Consider the following 21,852-nt stretch of genomic DNA (forward strand, 5'->3'; position numbering starts at 1 on the left):
TTCGGCACGGCGAGAAAAAAGAACTTTGGGTACTAGTCGAGCATCACCGTCGCCCTCACTCTCCCGACCTTGGGCGCGTCGAGGAGCATCAACATCGCCGCGTCCCTCTTTGCCCTCCGATCAACGATGACGTGCGGCGGCACGAATACTTGGCTGCCGATCATCACGCTGCCGGCGAGGCTCGCGCTGAACTTGCTGAATCCGGCCTGTGGAGCCTGAGGCTTTGCGCCGGTAGCCCTACCGGTCTTCCCCGGGATGTCGATGGGGGAAGAAGCTTTCTGCCAGTTCGGCGCCTTGGTCGGACGGCGGTACTCGCCGGAGCACCCGTCATCGTCTCCGTCGCCGTCGCCGTCGTCGTGAGAGTAGCGCGTCTCGGCTAGATCAGGCTCTTGGGCTGCATCTGGCCACAGTATGTCTGCTTCATGGAATTCTTCCTCCTCCTCCTGCTCTTCTCGTAGCATCTTCTTTTGCTCGACTTACCTCCTAGCTTGGTGTAATTTGGATAGGGTATAAGTACGTATTAAGTAGTAGTATTACATGGCGGATGGGGTGTATATCTAGGACTCTCTACGCCGATTACCCAACTACCCATCCGGCCATGTTTGTCTTATCCTACTACAGTATTATCTTACAGAAGTTACCGACCGTGTTATCAGCTGATACGGTAGTCGTTTGAATGAGTCCAGAGAGGTTACTGAATCAGCAGCGAGTCAGCGACGTGTATAGATGGAGCGTATCATCAAGGAACCACACTGGCATTTGCAGTTTGACCATATGTATATTAATTTTTTCATATGGAGTACTATAGTACTATATGTTATGTCACACACACACACACGTACACAATGAATAAGTTTTACACCGACGGATTTAATTTCATCTCGCTCTTCCAACTCCAACCAATTCACAAATGAGACCGATTGAGGAAAATTCATCGACATTCGTCCTAGCCTCCGCAGCTATCTTATTTACTCTACAAACTGGAGCAACCCAAGAAGAGGGGCATGCTGCATGCATGCATCCAGCATCCATGCATCAGTGCAGCCCGGCCGCGCGCCGTCGGCCACGAGCGAGACGGGCGCACTCCGGCAAGGGCGGGGCGGGGCTAGCTCTCGATGAAGCCGGTCATGCGGAGGACGGAGTCGCGCGTGCGGGTGAGGTCGCGGCCCTTGAGCGTCCGCCCCTGGCCGGAGCACACGGAGGACGCCGCCCTGCGCCGCGCCATCAGCACGTGCGGCGGCTCCACCTCGCCGTCCTCCTCCTCCCCGCGGCCCATCCGCCCGTCCGGCCCGCCGGAGGCCGCCGGGATCTCGATCGGGTGCGTGAACGGCCGCCGCTCCTGCGCCCACGCCGCGCATTTCGCCGACAGGGCCGCGCTCTGCGTCGTCGTCGACATGACCGACCAACCAGCAGCAGGAGCTCGCAGCCGGCCGTAGCTAGCTAGCCGCGAATGAGATGACCGATGAGAGAGCTTGTGGAACACGACGGACGGACAGCTCGCCGAAATCTTTCCCTCTGCGGCTGGGCATGGCCGGAGGGATTTATAGGGCCCGGCAGGCAGGCAGGCAGCTACCTAGGCAGGAGTAGCAGCTAGCTAGCTAGCTAGGTAGCTAAGCTAAGGCACGTTCCGTGTGGAGCTGCACCGCTCTCGCGCTTGTGTGACAGATAAGTATGCGGTTTTGAGGCTTTGACGGGAAGGGAAGGAATAATTCCATAAATCTCCGTCCAATGCCTTGGGCGGCCGGGCTTGCCACGCAACGAAACTGAGGCAGTTCTCATATATATTCCCCTGTGCGTTCACGTAATCGCCTTGTTCAAATTAGGATCGTCGATGTGGCCGGTTGGCTTTGCCTTTCAGGCTCGAGCACCCCCACCTCCTGATTTTGATTTGATTTGATCCATCCGTCGTTTGGTGCTTGATGATTGAATCCGGATGTGATTTTCGGCGATCATGCGTTTTGTCGCAGCGCCAAGAGAGCGCACCGGCCGGGCCGTTTCTTGATTGGTTGTGTTGCCCGTGTGGCATGCATACCCCACGTGTTCTTGGTTTTTGTGTGTGTGCGTGTGCGTGCACGTGCACGTTTGTGGATAACACTGACGTCCGGGGAAGGACTTGCACGCGTGGCGCGCGCCGACGACGATGCTGTGCTGCTCTCGGCAAGAATCTGTGGGTGGACGCGCCGGCAGAAACACTGCTTCACTTGCCAGTAGCACATGCATGTTAAAACAGTACCTGCTCCGTAAAGAAATTAGTGAACTAAACGTTTTTACTGTGTTATTGTTCGATCGCTCAGGCATGCATAGGCAGCATCAGAAGGACCATTTTAGTGGAAAGCAGATCTTGACTCGCTGGTAGGCTTTTGGTACGGTAGCATCGACTAGGACGATGCTCACATGCAACGGGAAACGGTCACGAAGTAGACGTCTAGTATAGACTAGAGGGCTAGGTTCGATGAACTTGTGAACGACTCGTCCAATGATTTCTAGCATCAGCGTGCTATGATCATCTACAACGGCGTACATCAAATTCGGACCCTCATGCGGATGTCGCCGCGTCCGTGAACACTGATCGATTACATCTTAAATTGCCTCTCTGCGTTTTGAATATCTAATTTTGGAAATCTTAAACCCATACAAAACATACGTACGAAGGAAACCGTAGGTAGATTAGTCTATATATACTATCTTAGTCCTCGTCAAAGATGTTCAATATTTACGTGCCTAGTTTCGCGTACATGGACGGAAGCCGCAACTTCCGCTCACCGCCTTGTCCTGTGTCAAGTTCGAGGAAAAGCGCGTCGGTCGCCGCGTGTTCCTACCGGATGTACTGTTGGTTGGCATCGACATAGCTCTCATCCTAGATGAACTTCAAGATGACATGCTGCTCCATCATGTCTATGTTATCTACTGAATCTCTCTCATTGGTATTTATCGAACTAAGACAGAGTAGCTACGGTTTGGTTACAACTCGGGATACACATGCAAGTGCATCAAAAGGAAAACAACAAGAAACGGGATTAGGGATCTAGAGCCACGGGGTGGCAAGTAGGTAGTCGTCGTCGTTCTTTCCTGATCGACCTTTGATGTATCTCTCATTCGGGTCCTAGCATGTTATACTGACTTGTTACTTCACCCACTTTGCACCTGCAACATTTGGGTTGGCCTTGCATGTACGCGTGCTGACTCTACGGACGGGGCCTGGGTTCCAATCGGGTTGTTGTTGGGCCTCTTCATCACTGTCGCTAACACCCCCTCCTCCTTTACTGACGGCTTGTCCCCAAGCCGCTGGATAGGAAAAACGAGACCAAAGCTCACCGGAGTCCTACCAAGTAGGGCCCGAGGCGTCACCCTACCATTTCACCAGGACTTGCTCGACAATACAATTGGCTTTGTTCTTGTGGCGCATGTTGAAAATCTTCAAAGGAACAACAAATTGTCTGTGATCATAGGGAAATACTAAAGATGCCTATAGTGTTGGCGCGTGATGACCCACAAGTGTAGGGGATCTATCGTAGTCTTTTCGATAAGTAAGAGTGTCGAACACAACGAGGAGCAGAAGGAAATGACAAGCGGTTTTCAGTAAGGTATTCTCTGCAAGCACTGAAATTATCGGTAACGGATAGTTTTTTGATAAGGTAATTCGTAACGGGTAGCAAGTAACAAATGTAACAATGATGCAGCAAGGTGGCCCAATCCTTTTTGTAGCAAAGGACAAGCCTGGACAAACTCTTATATAAAGAAAAGCGCTCCCGAGGACACATGAGAATTTATGTCAAGCTAGTTTTCATCATGCTCATATGGTTCGCGTTCGTTACTTTGATAATTTGATATGTGTGTCGACCGGTGCTTGGGTGCTACCCTTACTTGGACAAAGATCCCACTTATGATTAACCGATCTCGCAAGCATCCGCAACTACGAAAGAATAATTAAGATAAATCTAACCATAGCATTAAACATATGGATCCAAATAAGCCCCTTACGAAGCAACGCATAAACTAAGGTTTAAGCTTCTGTCACTCTAGCAACCCATCATCTACTTATTACTTCACAATGCCTTCCTCTAGGCCCAAATAATGGTGAAGTATCATGTAATCGTCGTTCACATGACACCACTAGAGGAGAGACAACATATATCTTATCAAAATATCGAACGAATACCATATTCACATGATTACTTATAACAAGACGTATCCCATGTCCTCACGAAAAAATGTAACTACTCACAAAGCATATTCATGTCCATAATCAGATGAGTATTAATAATCATTAAGGATCTGAACATATAATCTTCCACCAAATAAACCAACTAGCATCAACTACAAGGAGTAATTAACACTACTAGCAACCCACAGGTACCAATCTAAGGCTTTGAGACAAAGATCAGATACAAGAGATAAACTAGGGTTTGGAGAGGAGAAGGTGCTGATGAATATGTTGATGGAGATTGACCCCCTCTCGATGAGAGGATCTTTGGTGATGACGATGGCTTCGATTTCCCCCTCCGGGAGGGAAGTTTCCCCGGCGGAAAAGCTCCGCCGGAGCTCTAGATTGGTTCTGTTGAATTTCTGCCTCGAGACGGCGGCGCCTTGATACGTCTCCGTCGTATCTACTTTTCCTAACTCTTTTGCCCTTGTTTTGGACTCTAATTTGCATGATTTGAATGGAACTAACCCGGACTAACGCTGTTTTCAGCAGAATTGCCATGGTGTTGTTTTTGCGCAGAAATAAAAGTTCTCGGAATGACCTGGAAATTTACGAGGATTTTTTGTGGAATATATAAAAAATACTGGCGCAAGAATCAACCGGAGGAGTGGAGCGAGGAGCCCACAAGCCCACCAGGCGCGCCCCCCTGTTCGCGCCTAGCAGGCTTGTAGGGGCCCTCAGGGCTCCGCTGCCTCCAACTTCAGCTCTATTTAGTCCCTTTCGTTCGGAAACAAATCAGGGAGAAGAGTTCATCGCGTTTTACGTTACGGAAGCGCGGCCACCACCTGTTCTTCCTCTGGAGGGCTGATCTGGAGTCCGTTCTGGGCTCCGGAGAGGGGAGATCGTCGCCATCGTCATCACCAACCTTCATTCATCGCCAATTCCATGATGCTCTTCACCGTTCGTGAGTAATCTCATCGTAGGCTTGCTGGACGGTGATGGGTTGGATAAGATCTATCATGTCATCGAGTTAGTTTTGATGGGGATTGATCCCTAGTATCCACTTTGTCATCAGGTTGATGTTGCTACTACTTTGCCATGCTTAATGGTTGTCACTAGGGCCCGAGTGCCACGATTTCAGATCTGAACCTATTATGTTCTCGTCAATATATGTGTGTTCTTGAGCCTATCTTGCAAGTTGTAGTCACCTACTATGTGTTATGACCCGGCAACCCCGGAGTGACAATAGCCGGAACCACTCCCGGAGATGACCATAGTATGAGGAGTTCATGTATTCACTTAGTGCTAATGCTTTGTTCCGGTTACTTATTAAAAGGAGAACCTTAATATCCCGTAGTTTCCATTAGGACCCCGCTGCCACGGGAGGGATGAACAATAGATGTCATGCAAGTTCTTTTCCCTAAGCACGTATGACTACATATGGAATACATGCCTACATTACATTGACGAACTAGAGCTAGTTACACATCTCTCCGTTTTATAACTGTTGCATGATGAATGCCATCCGGCATAATTATCCATCACCGATCCAATGCCTACGAGTCTTTTCCTACTTGTCCTTGCTACTGCTGTCACTACTGCTACTGTTACTTTGCCGCTACTGTTGTCACTACTTCTACTGTTACTCTGTTGTCACTGCTGTCACTGCTGCTACTGTTACTGTTGCTACTGTTGCTATCACACCACTTTGGTACTGATACTTTGCAACAAATACTAAGTCTTTGAGGTGTGGTTGAATTGACAACTCAACTGCTAATACTCAAGAATATTCTTTGGCTTCCCCTTGTGTCGAATCAACAAATTTGGGTTGAATACTCTACCCTCGAAAACTGTTGCAATCCCCTATACTTGTGGGTTATCAAGACTATTTTCTGGCGCCGTTGCCGGGGAGGCATAGCTCTATTCTCTGAGTCACTTGGGATTTATGTCTGCTGATCACTATGAGGAATCCGAGAGATCCAAAAACTAAAGTCTTGCCCTCAATTACGAGGACAGGTAAGGAACTGCCATCTAGCTCTGCACTTGATTCACCTTCAGTTATGAGTAAGTTTGCAACACCACCTCCTGCTAGAAATTCTGATATGTCGCCTGTGTTTGATGATGCTACTTCTGCTGTCCATGATGCTTGTGATAATGCTTTGCTTGATACTGCTTTGCCACTAGGTGCATTCCTAGATGCAAAAATTGCTAGAGTTGCTGCTAGATGTGATGATACTTCTGAAACTGCTGAGATTATTGAAGTAGAACCTGCTATTTCGCCTGTTAGAACTAGCTCTCCTAGATATGAATTGTCTGATATACCTGAGGGTTATGATATGGAGGAAGAGATAGCTGAGGACTTTCTTGCTTGTAAGGATAGCTATGATCTTGAGAAAATTACCGCGCGAGTGGAAAGAAAAATATTTGAACACTAGGATGAAATACGACCCGAAGTTTGCTACTTCACCTATCTTTGTGACCGATAAGGATTATGAATTCTCTGTCGACCCTGAGTTAATCACTCTGGTCGAATCTGATCCTTTTTACGGTTATGAGTCTGAAACGGTTGTAGCACATCTTACTAAGCTGCACGATATAGCCACCCTATTCACGAGTGAGGAAAAGATGTGCCACTACTATATCCTTAAGCTGTTTCCTTTCTCGCTAAAGGATGATGCTAAGACTTGGTTCACTTCGCTTTCTCATGGTTGTGTGCATCTTCCCCAGGATATGATCTAATACTTCTCTGAAAAATATTTTCCCGCCCATAAGAAGCAAGCTGCCTTGCAGGAAATATACAACTTTGCACAAGTTGAAGAAGAGAGTCTCCCACAAGCTTGGAGGATGCTCGTCCAGCTACCGAATGCTTTGCGTGATCACCCTCTTGAAAAGAATGAAATACTTAATATCTTCTATAATGGACTAATCGATGCTTCTAAGGACCACCAAGATAGTTGTGCTGGTTGTGTTTTCAGGGAACAAACTTAGAACAAGCTGAGATCCTATTGAATAATATCTTGTGAAATGAGAATGCTTAGACTATAACCGAACCACCTCCGAAGCCAACTCCAAAGAAAAGAGGTATTCTATTCCTCAGTCCTGAAGATATGCAAGAAGCTAAGAAATCTATGAAAGAGAAAGGCATTAAGTCTGAACATGTCAAAAATCTACCACCTATCGAAGAGATCCATGGTCTTGATAACCCGACACAGGTAATAGAGGTAAATTCTCTTCGTAGGTTCAATGAGAGTGATATTCCTTTTGATAAACCTGCTAGCTTATGCCTGGATGAATTTGATAACTTTGTTGCCAAACAATAAAGTTTCAATGATTATGTTAGCAGACAATTGGAACAGAATGCTCGCATGCTTAGTCAGTTAAGTGCTTGTGTGGATAGAAATGTCAATGATCTTAAGCTTTTGAGTAAACATGCCTCTATGGTTAATACTCAAGTAGAACAAGTACTTAAGGCTCAAAATGACTTGCTCAATGAGTTGAATGACAATTCTGTTAGAGTCGTCACTTGAGGCGGTAGAATGACCCAGGAACCTTTGTATCCTGAGGGTCATCCTAAGAGAATTGAACAAGATTCTCAAGGAGTTAGCACTGAGGCACCTAGTCATCCTAGAAAGAAAAAGAAATATGATAGGAACGTGCAGGCTAGCAACCCCGTTGCTGTTACACATGAGAATCCAAACGATGTCTTTGTTTCTGATGCTGAAACGCAATCTGGTGATGAACATGAGCCTAATGATAATATCGGTAGTGATGTTCATGTTGATGCTCAACCTAGCAATGATAAGGATGTGGAGATTGAAGCAGTTGACCTTGATAACCCACAACCTAAGAATAGGAGATACGATAAGAACGAATTCATTGCTAGGAAGCATGGTAAGGAAAGGGAACCATGGGTTCAGAAACCCATGCTCTTTCCTCCCAAACCATCCAAGAAAAAGGATGATGAGGATTTTGAGCGATTTGTTGAAATGATTAGACCTATCTTTCTGCAAATGCGTTTGACAGATATGCTCAAAATGTCTCCCTATGCTAAGTACATGAAGGATATTGTGACTAATAAGAGGAGGATACCCGAGGTTGAGATTTCCACCATGCTCGCTAATTACACCTTCAAGGGTGGAACTCCTAAGAAACTAGGTGATCCCGGAGTGCCCACTATACCTTGCTCCATTAAAGGAAACTACGTTAGAACTGCTTTATGCGACCTTGGAGCCGGTGTTAGTGTTATGCCTCTCTCTCTTTATCGTAGACTTGAACTGGATAAGTTGACACCCACTGAAATCTCCTTGCAAATGGCAAACAAATTAACTGCTTTCCTTATCGGCATTTGCGAGGATGCGCCTATTGTGGTTGCTATCGTTACTATCTTAACAGACTTTGTTATCTTGGATATTCCCGAGGATGATGCCATGGCGGTCATCCTTGGAAGACCCTTTTTAAACACTATAGGGGCTATTATTGATTGCAACAAAGGCAATGTCGCTTTCCATGTCAATGGTAATGAGCATACGGTGCACTTTCCGGAGAAACAATATCGAGTACATTGCATCAATGCTATTGAAAAAACTTCATTGATTCTTATTGGGATCTTTGAATGTCCTATACCTACTGTTAAGATGAAGTATGATTTGCTTGTTGGGAATATGCACATCCCCATTGAGGTAACCTAGTGACTATTCGAAAATTCTTCATTTTTACGCGATTTGAAAAAGTTTGTCAAGGAGACTTGATCAACCTCATTGACGGATTTCTTTTGATGACCGTGATGGATGAATCTAAGAGTCACAACCCTCTCTTCCAAACCTTTACCTTTGGTTGCTTAGAAGAAAAATGATAGATTTAGCTTTAGTTTTCCCTCTCTTCTCCTTCTTGTGTCCCGTAGAAAAGTGTCCCGAAAATAAAAGTTCTCCGAATGCCCTGAAAATCAAGTATGATTTTTTTCTATAATTTTTGAAAAATTCTGAGGGAGAGCTAGTCAGGGGGATGCACCGGTGGGCCACAAGCCCAGGAGGCGCAGGAACCCCCCTGGCCATGCCTACCAGGCTTGTGGGGCCCACGTGTCCCCCCTCCACTTATTCCAGCCCCCGTCTCCTTCTCCTACCTCTAGAAAAATTCATTCTACAGCTCAAACTCATGTTCTTGCTCTTCTTGCTGCGATTTTTGATCTCCTTGTGCAAAGCCCCATTCACCAAACTGTTTTAGGGGAATTGTTCCTTGGTATGTGACTCCTCCATTGGTCCAATTAGTTTTTGCTCTAGTGCCTTATTCGTTGCGTATTTTTGCTCCCTTGGTCACCATGTTCTTGAGCTTTTCATGCTAATTTTAGCTGGTCCCAAGTAGTTTTGATGCGTGATATGGCCTCTAGGCACTTGTAGGAGTAGTTGCTATGAGTTTCGTTGGGCCTTGTTCACTTTTCCTTAGAGTCACTAAAAAATTCAGAAATTTTCAGAGAAAGAAAAAGGAAAAGATGAGGAGGTTCCTAAGAGGCTCTTCAAGCCGTGACCCAAGGATGATGAAAATGAGAAGAAGAAACCCAAGTATCCCGTCCCTCGAGTTGCAGAAGTTCGAGCGTGCGAGTGGCCAAGCGATGTGTTCTTACGCGCAGCCGGACTTTATGAGTACTTTTACTACTTGGTGGAGAACGCAGGCCTTACAGCCTTCGATGAAGATAAGTGTCCACAATACCTCCTCCTCACTAATATTTTCGTGCAAAGATTTAACTTCTATCCAAGGAAGAGTCCTCCTATGGTTGAGTACAAGTTATATGATATCCCCCAGCGCATGTCACTTCAGGAATTTTGCAATGTTTGCAAATTACCTTATGTTGGGGATATTCATGAACCTCGTCCACGAGACTTGGAGGCTTTCATAGATACTATTCCTGTAGGAGAGGAGAGAGGAGTGTCTTGCGCTAGAGCTACTAGCATACATTTTCCCGTGCTTCGGTACTTCTCATTATTCGTGGGAAAATGTTTGATTGGCCATGGGAAAGCTGGGGCCCTTAGCTCCCCAGATCTTGCGGTTTTGCGCGAAGCCCTTTATAATGATAAAACTTATAGCTTGGGCGCTATAGTAGCTCAACGGTTGAACACAAACCGTTCTGAAGGGGTTGTTATGGAGGTATTTATGCTACCCGTCTTGCTAGACATTTTGAGATACCTATTAGACTGCACGAGGAAGAAGAGATTCTTCTTCCCGAGAGATATCTAGATTATGATAGCATGGTTCCTCATGACTTTCTTGATAAAGATATAAATAAGAGGATGATTTATAACCTGGTATTTAGTCAGGGTACTCGTGAGACTATTACTTTGCCTTCTCCTTCTTTGTTTAATCTTCATCTAGGAAGGTACATTATTATACCCTCACACATCTACGCATATTGGGACATACACCACCACAGGAGCTCGTGCCCGAGCTACCAGTTGTCGTGGGTATAAGCCTGACAGTAGATGTGTAGGGTACGAAAAGGATGGGCAGAGTCCCAGCTACGGCGAGGTTGTATGAGTTCAGGCCCCTCTACGGTGGAGGTAATAGCCCTACGTCTCAGTGCTCTGGTAGCTTGTTGTCAAGTGGAATATGGAATACAATGATTTGCTAACCCCTGCACCAGCGGGGGAGGGTGGCTTATATAGAGTGCGCTACCCTCCATAACGGTTCCGGTACAGGGGTGGAGTAGTGGCGATTGAATGCGTATGTTACAGGTAAAGTACGTTCTAAATGCTAATAAATGCACCGGGAAACGTACGACCGTTTCCCTCCATGGGGTTTACGATGTTCTGAGTGGCATCGAGTCGGTTAGTTGGATGTTCTCCGAATGCTAGTCTCCGACTGGATGGTCGAGGACCTGTTACCGACTGGACGATGGGGACTCCTTAATTCAGTCGGAACTGACTATGGGCCTTGTCCCTTATGAGGGGTAGTCCTTGGGTAGGACTTACAGGGCAGGCCTATGACCCTACCCTAGGACTATAACCCCCTCATTAGTCCCCGAATGGATTGGGGTTGGAACGACGAAGCGATGCTTGAAGTTTGGATCCGACTGGAACGGATGTGACTTTGGCGTTGCTTGCCTCGATCCATTTTATCTTCTCAGACCAACGATCCGAGTGGAAATATTGTGGAACAAACTGTCGGAAACCGAGTGCTTCCAGGGTATCTCTTGACGTGACCGGTCAACTGACAGCGGCGGATTTTCCGGGATCCTCAAATTTCGGTTTCCGCGCGCTCAGCGGGGATGACGCCATCGCGCTCGAGTAGCGCCTGACGCCTCGATTCTCGCGCCTTCAACTTCTCCACTGATATCTCCGCGGTCGGTCGGGGGATAAGGTTTCGGGGCCACCTGCTAGCGACCCAGTCGGAACCTTACTTAAATCCCAGCGGCAAGGGTTTTTCGTTACACCCGCCGGATCTTTTGCCTTTGCTTCGTCCTCCTCGCCGCCTCCAACGCACCTAACCTCTCCACTCCTCCTTCCCCTCCGCGGATTCGCAGCTTCCCCCATGACCAAGGGTCAGACCAGCAAGATGGAGGCGAGGAAGAAGAAGGGGAAGGCGGCGGCTCCTGCTCAGCGGCGGCAGCGGCCGTTGCCGGCGGGGTGGATCCAAGGCGACTTCCTCCCTCCACGGTGACGGAGGGGGATCTGCTGCAGCTGGTGGAGCACGGCATGATCGTGCACAAGTCTTGGAGGCTGCCGACGGAGAATGAGGTCGAGCCGGTGCCCCGGGAGGGGGAGCGCGTCCTGCTGCTCACCCATGTCTATCGAGGTTTCTCTCTTCCCCCGCATCCTTTCTTCAAGGGAATTATGAACCACTTCGGGGCACAACTTCACCACTTTCCCCCGAATGCTATTGCCCATCTCTCTGCTTTCATAGTTATGTGCGAGTGCTTCATCGGCTGCCCTCCCCATTGGGGGTTGTTCAAACATATATTCTCTGCTAGATCTCAAACTATCAAACGACTCAGCCAGTCGGATGATAAAACACATCTTCTCCAACTCTGCGGAGGCTTAGGTTTCCAGAAAAAGAGTCGGAGTAGTTATCCTGCTCTTCAGCTGAGTGAGTCGGTTAGGAACTGGCAGTCGACGTGGTTCTACTGCCAAGACGTTGCCTGCCCGAATGCCTTGATAGGGTTGCCTCCTTTTAGCTTAGATCGTCCCGCTCCACCTAAGCAGCTCGCGCTCACGAAGGCGGAGAAGATCGACATCCAGCCTCTGGTCGATGCACTCGTAGACGTCGTCAGAAGGGGAGTCACCGGCATGGATTTGCTGGAAACTTTCCTTGGTCGGCGCATACAACCACTGCAGGCTCGCGACTACGCCATGTGGCACTACACGGGGCCCGAAGACTCCACTCGGACCAACGTCTTGAGCGTGACCGAGGAGAAGGTGGTGTCGTGGGTGCTCCAGATCACAGGCGCCTGTGAGAACCCCAGAGGGTCTCGGCGAGTGAGGGCTTTCAGCGCGGACAATCCTCCTCCGAACCAGGTGAGTACCATTTGTCGAGTGCACGTATCTGTTTTAGTTTTATCGATTTCTTGAATCTCTGCCTGTCGTTTGATGTCGCCGACTGTATTTCACGCAGAAGTGGACCAAGTGGTTTTCTCCTGTCTCGAACGGGAACCCGGACGAGGAGGAGGAAGAAGGCAGCCAGGAGGGCAGTGTGGAGAGCGGCGAGTATGTCTCCGACAGTGGGGAGACGGAGGAGTCTGGTGAAGAAGAGGAGGCTGACGAAGAGCAGGACTCGTCGCCTCCGCTGCCAGAGCACCGGACCAAGCGTCGACATGAACCTGCGGTTCCCTCGGCCCCTCCGACATCGTCGAGTGCTCCGCCTGCTGCTCCCGTGGTTCCGAGTGCTCGGAGCACCAAGAGGGCCAGGGACGTTGCTGTCGAGTCCGTGGGTCAGCCTTCCAAGGTGGCCAAACCGAGTGGGTCTAAACCTCGGAAGGCTTTGCCGTGGATAAGGGTCGTCGTTCCCGTCACCTCGACGTAAGTGTACTGTTCCTCTAACTTCTTCTGATATCCGATTGGACTGCTGTTTTATTGGTCGAATGAATTTCACTCGACAGGGTTGCCACCTCTGCCACCTCTCCGGCGCGCCAGGAGGATGATCCCATGGACGCGGACAACGTCTTCTCGTCCCAGCCAGGTGCGTTGTAGCGATTCCGAGAGTTTTGTATTATCGCATCGCGGATTCTGTCTTTGGTCTTGCCCCTTTCTTTTTCTGAGATCCCGCGCCGTTCGGTCTGGCAGGAGCGATTTATGTGGATGAGGGTGACCAGGGGAGACCTGAGCAAGCTGCGAAGCCTGTCCTTGAGGCTACCCCGACAGTTACTGCTCTCGCCGCGGTCGTGCCGCCGACTGAGGAGGCGCTGGTGGCTGTTGAACCCACTGGAACGGGCCTTGGGATGCCCAAGGAGCCTCCAACGATGCCAGGCCCGTCAAATGTCGAGTTCAACATCGAACACCTCCCGGAGGATCAGGTGGGAGCGGCCAAGGGAGCCATGGTGCAGGCAGAGCTGATGGCAGGAGAAGCCAAGAAGGCGTACGACTCCATCGCCTCTCTGTACCAGCGCAGCTTGGAGCTGCGGGACGATATCCGAGTAAGTAGTCTAGTAAGTATTTGCTTTTCTCTTGTTTCTCTTGTAACCCACTGGGTGTGCTCGGATACCGTATGATGTTTGCAATGGGTTCACTCTGAGTGAACCCAGTGGGTGTAGTCCCCGAGACTTCTGTCGAGTGCTTGCACCGGCAGTTGTCTTTATGCATATTGTCTTTGACTTAGTCATATTCGTAAACAATATGGTCGACTGCTAACAGTTGGGGCACTCGGAGTGCACCTACTGTAAGAGTCTCCGAGAGTAATTTTACTCAGGTCGGGTGGTATTAGCCTTGTAGGCGTAAGTGTTGTCATGAATCTCAATAGGGCGGACCTGTTTGAGTTGCATGCCAGTGGGGTCACTCTCAGTGAACCCACTGGGTGTAGTCCCCGAGACCGCTGTCGACTGCTTGCGTCGGCAGGGGTCTGAAGAACTTAGACTTTGTATTGTGGGATGTGTCTGATCGTCTCTTGGCGCTGAGTGGCAGAAAACTTGCGAGATGGAGTCAACATATGAGACTCTGAGGGCAGAAAAGGTGCAATTTGCTGGTGAGCTGGATGCGGCACTGATTGCAATGGCTGGAATGAAGGAAGTGCTGGCAGAACGAGAGAAGTCGTTGGATCAGGCTCGTGAAATGAAAAAAGCGCTGACTGCTGAAGTTGAGAAGATGGGGAAGCAAAGGTCCACGCTGATGGAACAAATGGATGTGCTGAACAAACGGTGTATAGCGCAGGAGAAATACGTGAGTGACTGGCTCGGCAGATGATGACGCGTCTGTGTGGTAAGTCCTGTTTTTCCGAGTGCTTGTGGTACGTGCGTTACACTCGGCGCTGATTGTTTGCTTGCCCTGTGTTTGCAGATTTTTGCGTGGACGCTGAAGCTGAAGCAGCTCACGTGGAGTGGTCGATTCGCGAGAACATTCCACTCGGCGAGGACACCAATCGAGACCTGCTCGCAGCGCACATTCGCGTGGGCAAAGTTGGTCCTTTCATCGGTCGACTGAGAGAAATCGTCGGCCGGATCGACAAGGAGCTTTGGCCGGAAGATGAGTCGCGACAGGAGATGGAAAACTTGATGAGTCGATTGGAGGAGGTCCCCAACCGAGTGCAGTCATGGAAGAAATCTGCGGCTCGTTGTGGTGCAGACGTTGCTCTGTCCTTGGTCCGAGTGCATTGCAAGGAGGTCCACGAGGAGAAGCTGAAAGCGTTGAAGGTCGCCAACACGAAGAAACTTCGATTCATAGACTTCATGGAAACCTTCCTTGAAAGTGCCACCCGCATCGCCGACCGAATCGACCTGGACACCTTCATGGAGCCCTCCAGTCCTGGCGCCAATCCAAACGACGCGTAAGAAAACTTTATCCTCGGTATGCCGAGTGTTGAGTTGTAAGAAACGTTGGCCACTGCTGTTGGCCATCACATTCTTGTTTCGGTGTGGGTAAGCTTGATCCACACCGAGCCACTATCTTTGTGTGAACCTTGAATCGAATCTTTTGCTCTTCTGTTGCAATTTTGACTCGAGTTTTTGTTTGGCGTTTCTTGGTGAAGCCAAAGGCAAACATTCGGAACATGTCAGTTGTCTTGACATCTTCATGAGACTCATTGAGGGTCTGTAGAATTTCCGATTGGATCTGTATGATCACCGAGTGGATCGGTAGGATCGCCGAGTGGATCGGTAGGACGTACTCGGAGGTCAAAGAGTACTTGGGTGATACAGGATCACAGCTAGGTTGTCGAGTGCGACTATCAGGTCGCACTCAGGGCGATTTTGTACTGATGTAGTTGTCAGTTGTTTTGTCGTCCACATGAGTCTCAATGAGGGTCTGCAACTCATGTAGTTGTCAGTTGTTTTGACCTCCACATGAGCCTCAATGAGGGTCTGCAACTCATGTAGTTGTCAGTCGTTTTGACATCCACATGAGCCTCAACGAGGGTCTGCTACTCATGTAGTTGTCAGTTGTTTTGACCTCTAGATGAGCCTCAATGAGGGTCTGTTGAGTTCCCGAGTGTACCTGTAGGATACAGTCGGAGGCATGCGGGTGGTTAGGCGATTCTGGATCGCAGCTAAGTCCCCGAGTGTGACGTTAAGTGCACACTCGGAGAAAGTTTATACTTAGGCGATTCTGAATCGCAGCTAAGTCCCCGAGTGTGACGTTAAGCGCACACTCGGAGAAAGTTAATACTTAGGCGATTTTGGATCGCAGCTAAGCCCCCGAGTGTGACGTTAAGTGCACACTCGGAGAAAGTTAATACTTAGGCGATTCTGGATCGCAGCTAAGTCTCCGAGTGTGACGTTAAGTGCACACTCGGAGAAAGTTAATACTTAGGCGATTCTGGATCGCAGCTAAGTCCCCGAGTGTGACGTTAAGTGCACACTCGGAGAAAGTTAATACTTAGGCGATTTTGGATCGCAGCTAAGTCCCCGAGTGTGACGTTAAGTGCACACTCGGAGAAAGTTAATACTTAGGCGATTCTGGATCGCAGCTAAGTCCCCGAGTGTGACGTTAAGTGCACACTCGGAGAAAGTTAATACTTAGGCGATTCTGGATCGCAGCTAAGTCCCCTAGTGTGACGTTAAGTGCACACTCGGAGAAAGTTAATACTTAGGCGATTCTGGATCGCAGCTAAGTCCCCGAGTGTGACGTTAAGTGCACACTCGGAGAAAGTTAATACTTAGGCGATTCTGGATCGCAGCTAAGTCCCCGAGTGTGACGTTAAGTGCACACTCGGAGAAAGTTAATACTTAGGCGATTCTGGATCGCAGCTAAGTCCCCGAGTGTGACGTTAAGTGCACACTCGGAGAAAGTTAATACTTAGGCGATTCTGGATCGCAGCTAAGTCCCCAAGTGTGACGTTAAGTGCACACTCGGAGAAAGTTAATACTTAGGCGATTCTGGATCGCAGCTAAGTCCCCGAGTGTGACGTTAAGTGCACACTCGGAGAAAGCTAATACTTAGACGATTCTGGATCGCAGCTAAGTCCCCGAGTGTGACGTTAAGTGCACACTCGGAGAAAGTTAATACTTAGGCGATTCTGGATCGCAGCTAAGTCCCCGAGTGTGACGTTAAGTGCACACTCGGAGAAAGTTAATACTTAGGCGATTCTCGATCGCAGCTAAGTCCCCGAGTGTGACGTTAAGTGCACACTCGGAGAATGTTAATACTTAGGCGATTCTGGATCGCAGCTAAGTCCCCGAGTGTGACGTTAAGTGCACACTCGGAGAAAGTTAATACTTAGGCGATTCTGGATCGCACCTAAGTCCCCGAGTGTGACGTTAAGTGCACACTCGGAGAAAGTTAATACTTAGGCGGTTCTGGATCGCAGCTAAGTCCCCGAGTGTGACGTTAAGTGCACACTCGGAGAAAGTTAATACTTAGGCGATTCTGGATCGCAGCTAAGTCCCCGAGTGTGACGTTAAGTGCACACTCGGAGAAAGTTAATACTTAGGCGATTCTGGATCGCAGCTAAGTCCCCGAGTGTGACGTTAAGTGCACACTCGGAGAAAGTTAATACTTAGGCGATTCTGGATCGCAGCTAAGTCCCCGAGTGTGACGTTAAGTGGACACTCGGAGAAAGTTAATACTTAGGCGATTCTGGATCGCAGCTAAGTCCCCGAGTGTGACGTTAAGTGCACACTCGGAGAAAGCTAATACTTAGACGATTCTGGATCGCAGCTAAGTCCCCGAGTGTGACGTTAAGTGCACACTCGGAGAAAGTTAATACTTAGGCGATTCTGGATCGTAGCTAAGTCCCCGAGTGTGACGTTAAGTGCACACTCGGAGAAAGTTAATACTTAGGCGATTCTAGATCGCAGCTAAGTCCCCGAGTGTGACGTTAAGTGCACACTCGGAGAAAGTTAATACTTAGGCGATTATGGATCGCAGCTAAGTCCTCGAGTGTGACGTTAAGTGCACACTCGAAGAAAGTTAATACTTAGGCGATTCTGGATCGCAGCTAAGTTTTTTTTTTGAGACCGGAGTCTGCGACCGCGGAAGAACTTTGAACTTGCAAAAAACTCAATCTGCTTTATATTATTTCACCAATACTTGTTCTTTACATTGCTTCAGTCGACGGTCACGTGTAGAAGCGCTTCAGGAGATCTCCGTTCCATGCTCACGGCTCGTCTGTCTCCTTGTCGACGTTGTAGAGTCTGTATGCTCCATTGTTCAGCACCTTGGAGATGATGAAGGGTCCTTCCCAGGCAGGAGCCAACTTGTGAGGTCTATGCTGATCCACTCGGAGCACCAGGTCGCCTGCTTGAAACGTACGACTCCTGACGTGTCACGCGTGAAAACGCCGCAGATCTTGTTGATAAATGGTTGAGCGAGTCAGTGCCATCTCGCGCTCCTCCTCTAGAAGGTCCACTCCGTCTTGCCTTCCTTGTTCTGCTTCAGCTTCGGAGAAGAGTTCGACTCGTGGAGCATTGTGAAGTAAGTCACTCGGAAGGACTGCTTCTGCTCCGTAGACGAGGAAGAACGGTGATCGTCCTGTAGATCTGTTCGGGGTTGTGCGGAGACCCCAAAGCACTGAAGGTAACTCGGTGACCCATGCGCCAGCAGCATGTCCCACCTCTCGCAAGAGTCGGGGCTTCAAACCTTGCAGAATAAGTCCATTCGCCCGCTCTGCTTGTCCATTGGATTGAGGATGTGCTACGGAAGCAAAATCCACTCGAATACCTTGGCTTGCACAGAAACCTTTGTATCTGTCCGAGTCGAAGTTTGTTCCATTGTCCGTGATTATGCTGTGAGGCACACCGAATCTGCAGATGATGTCCCTGACAAACTTGATGGCTGTTAGGGCGTCGAGCTTCTTGATGGGCTTGGCTTCAATCCATTTTTTGAACTTGTCGACTGCCACCAACAGATGTGTGTATCCTCCTTGGCCTGTCTTGCATGGACCGACTGTATCTAATCCCCATACTTTAAATGGCCAAACAAGAGGGATTGTCTTCAACGCAAATGTCGGCTTGTGGGACTTGTTGGAGTAGAACTGACAGCCCTCACATCGGTCGACCATATCTTTAGCCATCTCGTTTGCCTGCAGCCAGAAGAAACCTGCCCTGAATGCCTTGGCAACGATTGCTCTCGAAGAGGCGTGATGACCACAGGTTCCTGAGTGAATATCTTCCAGGATTAACTGCCCCTCCTCTGGGGAGATGCATCGTTGAAGAACGCCTGAAACGCTTTCCTTGTACAATTGGCCATCAATGACAGTGAATGACTTCGACCTGCGGACTATCTGCCTGGCCTGGACTTCGTCTTCTGGTAGTTCCTGCCTCAGGATATATGCAATGATCGGCACAGTCCAATCGGGGATGACAACAAGAATCTCCATGACCAGATCAACCACCGCAAGTACATCGACTTCAGTCGGATCTGTTGAACTCTTTGGTTGTACTGGTTCCTCTGTAAAAGGATCTTCTTTGACTGAGGGAAGGTGAAGGTGCTTGAGGCAGACGTCACTCGGGACTGGTCTCCGAGTGGATCCGAGTTTTGCTAACTCATCAGCTGCTTGGTTCTTCAGCCTCGGAACATGGTGAAGTTCTAGACCTTCAAACTTCTTCTCAAGCTTCCTCACTGCATTGCAGTATGTGGTCATGGTGGGGTTCCTGACGTCCCACTCTTTCATCACTTGATTGACCACCAAATCCGAATCGTCGTAGACCATCAGGCGACGGACGCCGAGTGAGATGGCCATGCGCAATCCGTAGAGGAGAGCTTCATACTCTGCCTAGTTGTTCGAGGAATCGAAGTGTATCTGTAGCACGTACTTGAGTTTGTCGCCCTTTGGCGATATGATCACAACGCCAGCACCGGAGCCATTCAACATCTTGGACCCATCAAAGAACATTGTCCAATGGGCCGAGTAGATGTGGGTCGGTTGCTGTTGTTCTACCCATTCTGCTATGAAGTCAGCCAGAGTTTGAGACTTAATAGCTTTCTTGGCCTCAAACTTGATATCGCAGTACAACATCTCCATTGCCCACTTCGCCACTCGGCCTGACGCGTCTCGATTGTGGAGAATTTCCGACAACGGAGCATCAGAAACGACAGACACCGAGTGGTCTTGGAAATAATGGGCCACCTTCTTCGCAGTCATGTAGATCCCGTAGATAAGTTTTTGATAGTGGGGATACCTCTGCTTGGAAGGAGTCAGGACTTCGGAGACGTAGTACACTGGCCGCTGAACTTTGTATGCTTTGCCTTGTTCTTCTCGTTCGACTGTAAGAACAGTACTGACGACTTGATTTGTAACCGCGATATACATAAGAAGGGGCTCTTTACTGAGTGGAGCAGTAAGAACCGACTCGGTGGAAAGTAGGACTTTGAGGTCGTCGAATGCGACTTGGGCTTCGTCTGTCCACTCGAAAGTATCTGATTTCTTCATGAGTCGGTACAGAGGAAGCGCTTTCTCGCCAAGTCGACTGATGAACCTGCTCAAAGCCGCTAGGCAACCTGTGAGCCGTTGAACATCGTGTATTCTGGCCGGCCTCTCCATTCGGACGATGGTCCCGATCTTTTCGGGGTTGACATCGATCCTCGTTCAGAAACGAAGAAACCGAGTAACTTCCCGCTGGGAATGCCGAAGGAACATTTGGCGGGGTTGAGCTTGAAATCGTACCTATGAAGATTGGCGAATGTTTCTGCCAAGTCAGTCAGCAGGTCCTAACCTTTGCGCGACTTGACTACGATATCGTCCATATATGCCTCCACATTCCGACCGATCTGGTCGAGAAGGCATTTTTGGATCATGCGCATAAAGGTAGCTCCTGCATTCTTCAAACCGAATGGCATAGTGATGTAGCAGAAGCACCCGAATGGGGTGATGAAGGCTGTTTTTAATTCATCGGAGCCATACAGACGGATCTTATGATAGCCCGAATAGGCATCAAGAAATGACACACGCTCGCAACCCGCAGTCGAATCGATGATTTGATCGATGCGGGGGAGTGGAAAATGGTCTTTCGGGCAGACCTTATTGAGGTGCTTGAAGTCGATGCACATTCGGAGCGACTTGTCCTTCTTGGGCACCATGACAACATTGGCGAGCCACTCGGAGTGGTGAACCTCGCGAATGAAGTTGGCTGCCAGCAGCTTGGTCACCTCTTCTCTGATTGCCTTCCTCTTATGCGCAACGGACCGACGCAGGCATTCTCAGACAGGCCGAGCGGTGGGATCCACATGCAGTCGGTGCTCAGCCAACTCCCTGGGTACACCTGGCATGTCAGAGGGTTTCCATGCGAAGATGTCCGAGTTCTCACGGAGGAATTGGGTGAGCTCGGCTTCCTATTTAGGATCGAGGGTGGTGGAGATGTTCGTCGGGGCAGCAGTGGTGTTCGTCGGGTGGATGCTGACGTTCTTCGTTTCTCCCGCCGACTGGAATGCAGACTCTGAAGCTGGCTTCTTCGAGCGCATCAGGTCGGCGGGGTCGACTGTTTTCTTGTACTCGTCGAGCTCGAGGACGACCATCTGCTGGTCGGCGATTCTTGATCCCTGCTTCAGACACTCTTCGGCCAGCTGCCGATTGCCTGCGATGGTGATCACACCCTTCGGGCCTGGCATCTTCAGCTTCAGGTATACGTAACATGGATGGGCCATGAAACGTGCATACGCTGGGCGGCCCAGAATTGCGTGATAAGCGCTCTGGAAGTCGACCACTTCGAACGTCAGCTTTTCCTTGTGGAAGTTCTTGTCGGAGCCGAAAACGACGTCCAACGCGATCTGGCCGAGTGACTTAGCCTTTCGTCCAGGGACGACTCCATGGAACTGCATGCTGCTCTCGCTGAGTTTGGACATCGGAATGCCCATCCCCTTGAGAGTGTCGGCATACATGATGTTCAAGCCACTGCCGCCGTCCATGAGGACTTTGCGCAGTTGGACTCCTTCCACCACCGGGTCGACGACCAGAGCCTGTCTCCCTGGGGTGGGTACGTGTGCTGGATGATCTGACTGGTCAAAGGTGATCGCAGTCTGAGACCATTTGAGGAACTTGGGGTTGGTAGGGGTGGCCATGTTCACCTCTCTGTTCACCAGCTTCAGTCGACTCTTGCTCTCAACGTCAGCAAAAATCATCAGGGTTGCATGGACTTGGGGGAA

At 49.3% G+C, this 21,852-nt stretch overlaps 1 protein-coding gene across 1 annotated transcript; it reads right to left on the reverse strand.

The window, feature by feature from the left end:
- Positions 1–850: 850 nt before the first annotated feature.
- On the reverse strand, positions 851–1,738 carry LOC123440193. Its single transcript, XM_045116767.1, has one exon. The coding sequence runs from the start codon at positions 1,394–1,396 to the stop codon at positions 1,106–1,108; it is 291 nt and encodes a 96-aa protein (XP_044972702.1). The 5' UTR covers positions 1,397–1,738; the 3' UTR covers positions 851–1,105.
- Between the last annotated feature and the right edge of the window lie 20,114 nt (positions 1,739–21,852).

This window comes from Hordeum vulgare, chromosome 3H, assembly GCF_904849725.1.
Source record: "Hordeum vulgare subsp. vulgare chromosome 3H, MorexV3_pseudomolecules_assembly, whole genome shotgun sequence".
Lineage (NCBI taxonomy): Eukaryota > Viridiplantae > Streptophyta > Magnoliopsida > Poales > Poaceae > Hordeum > Hordeum vulgare.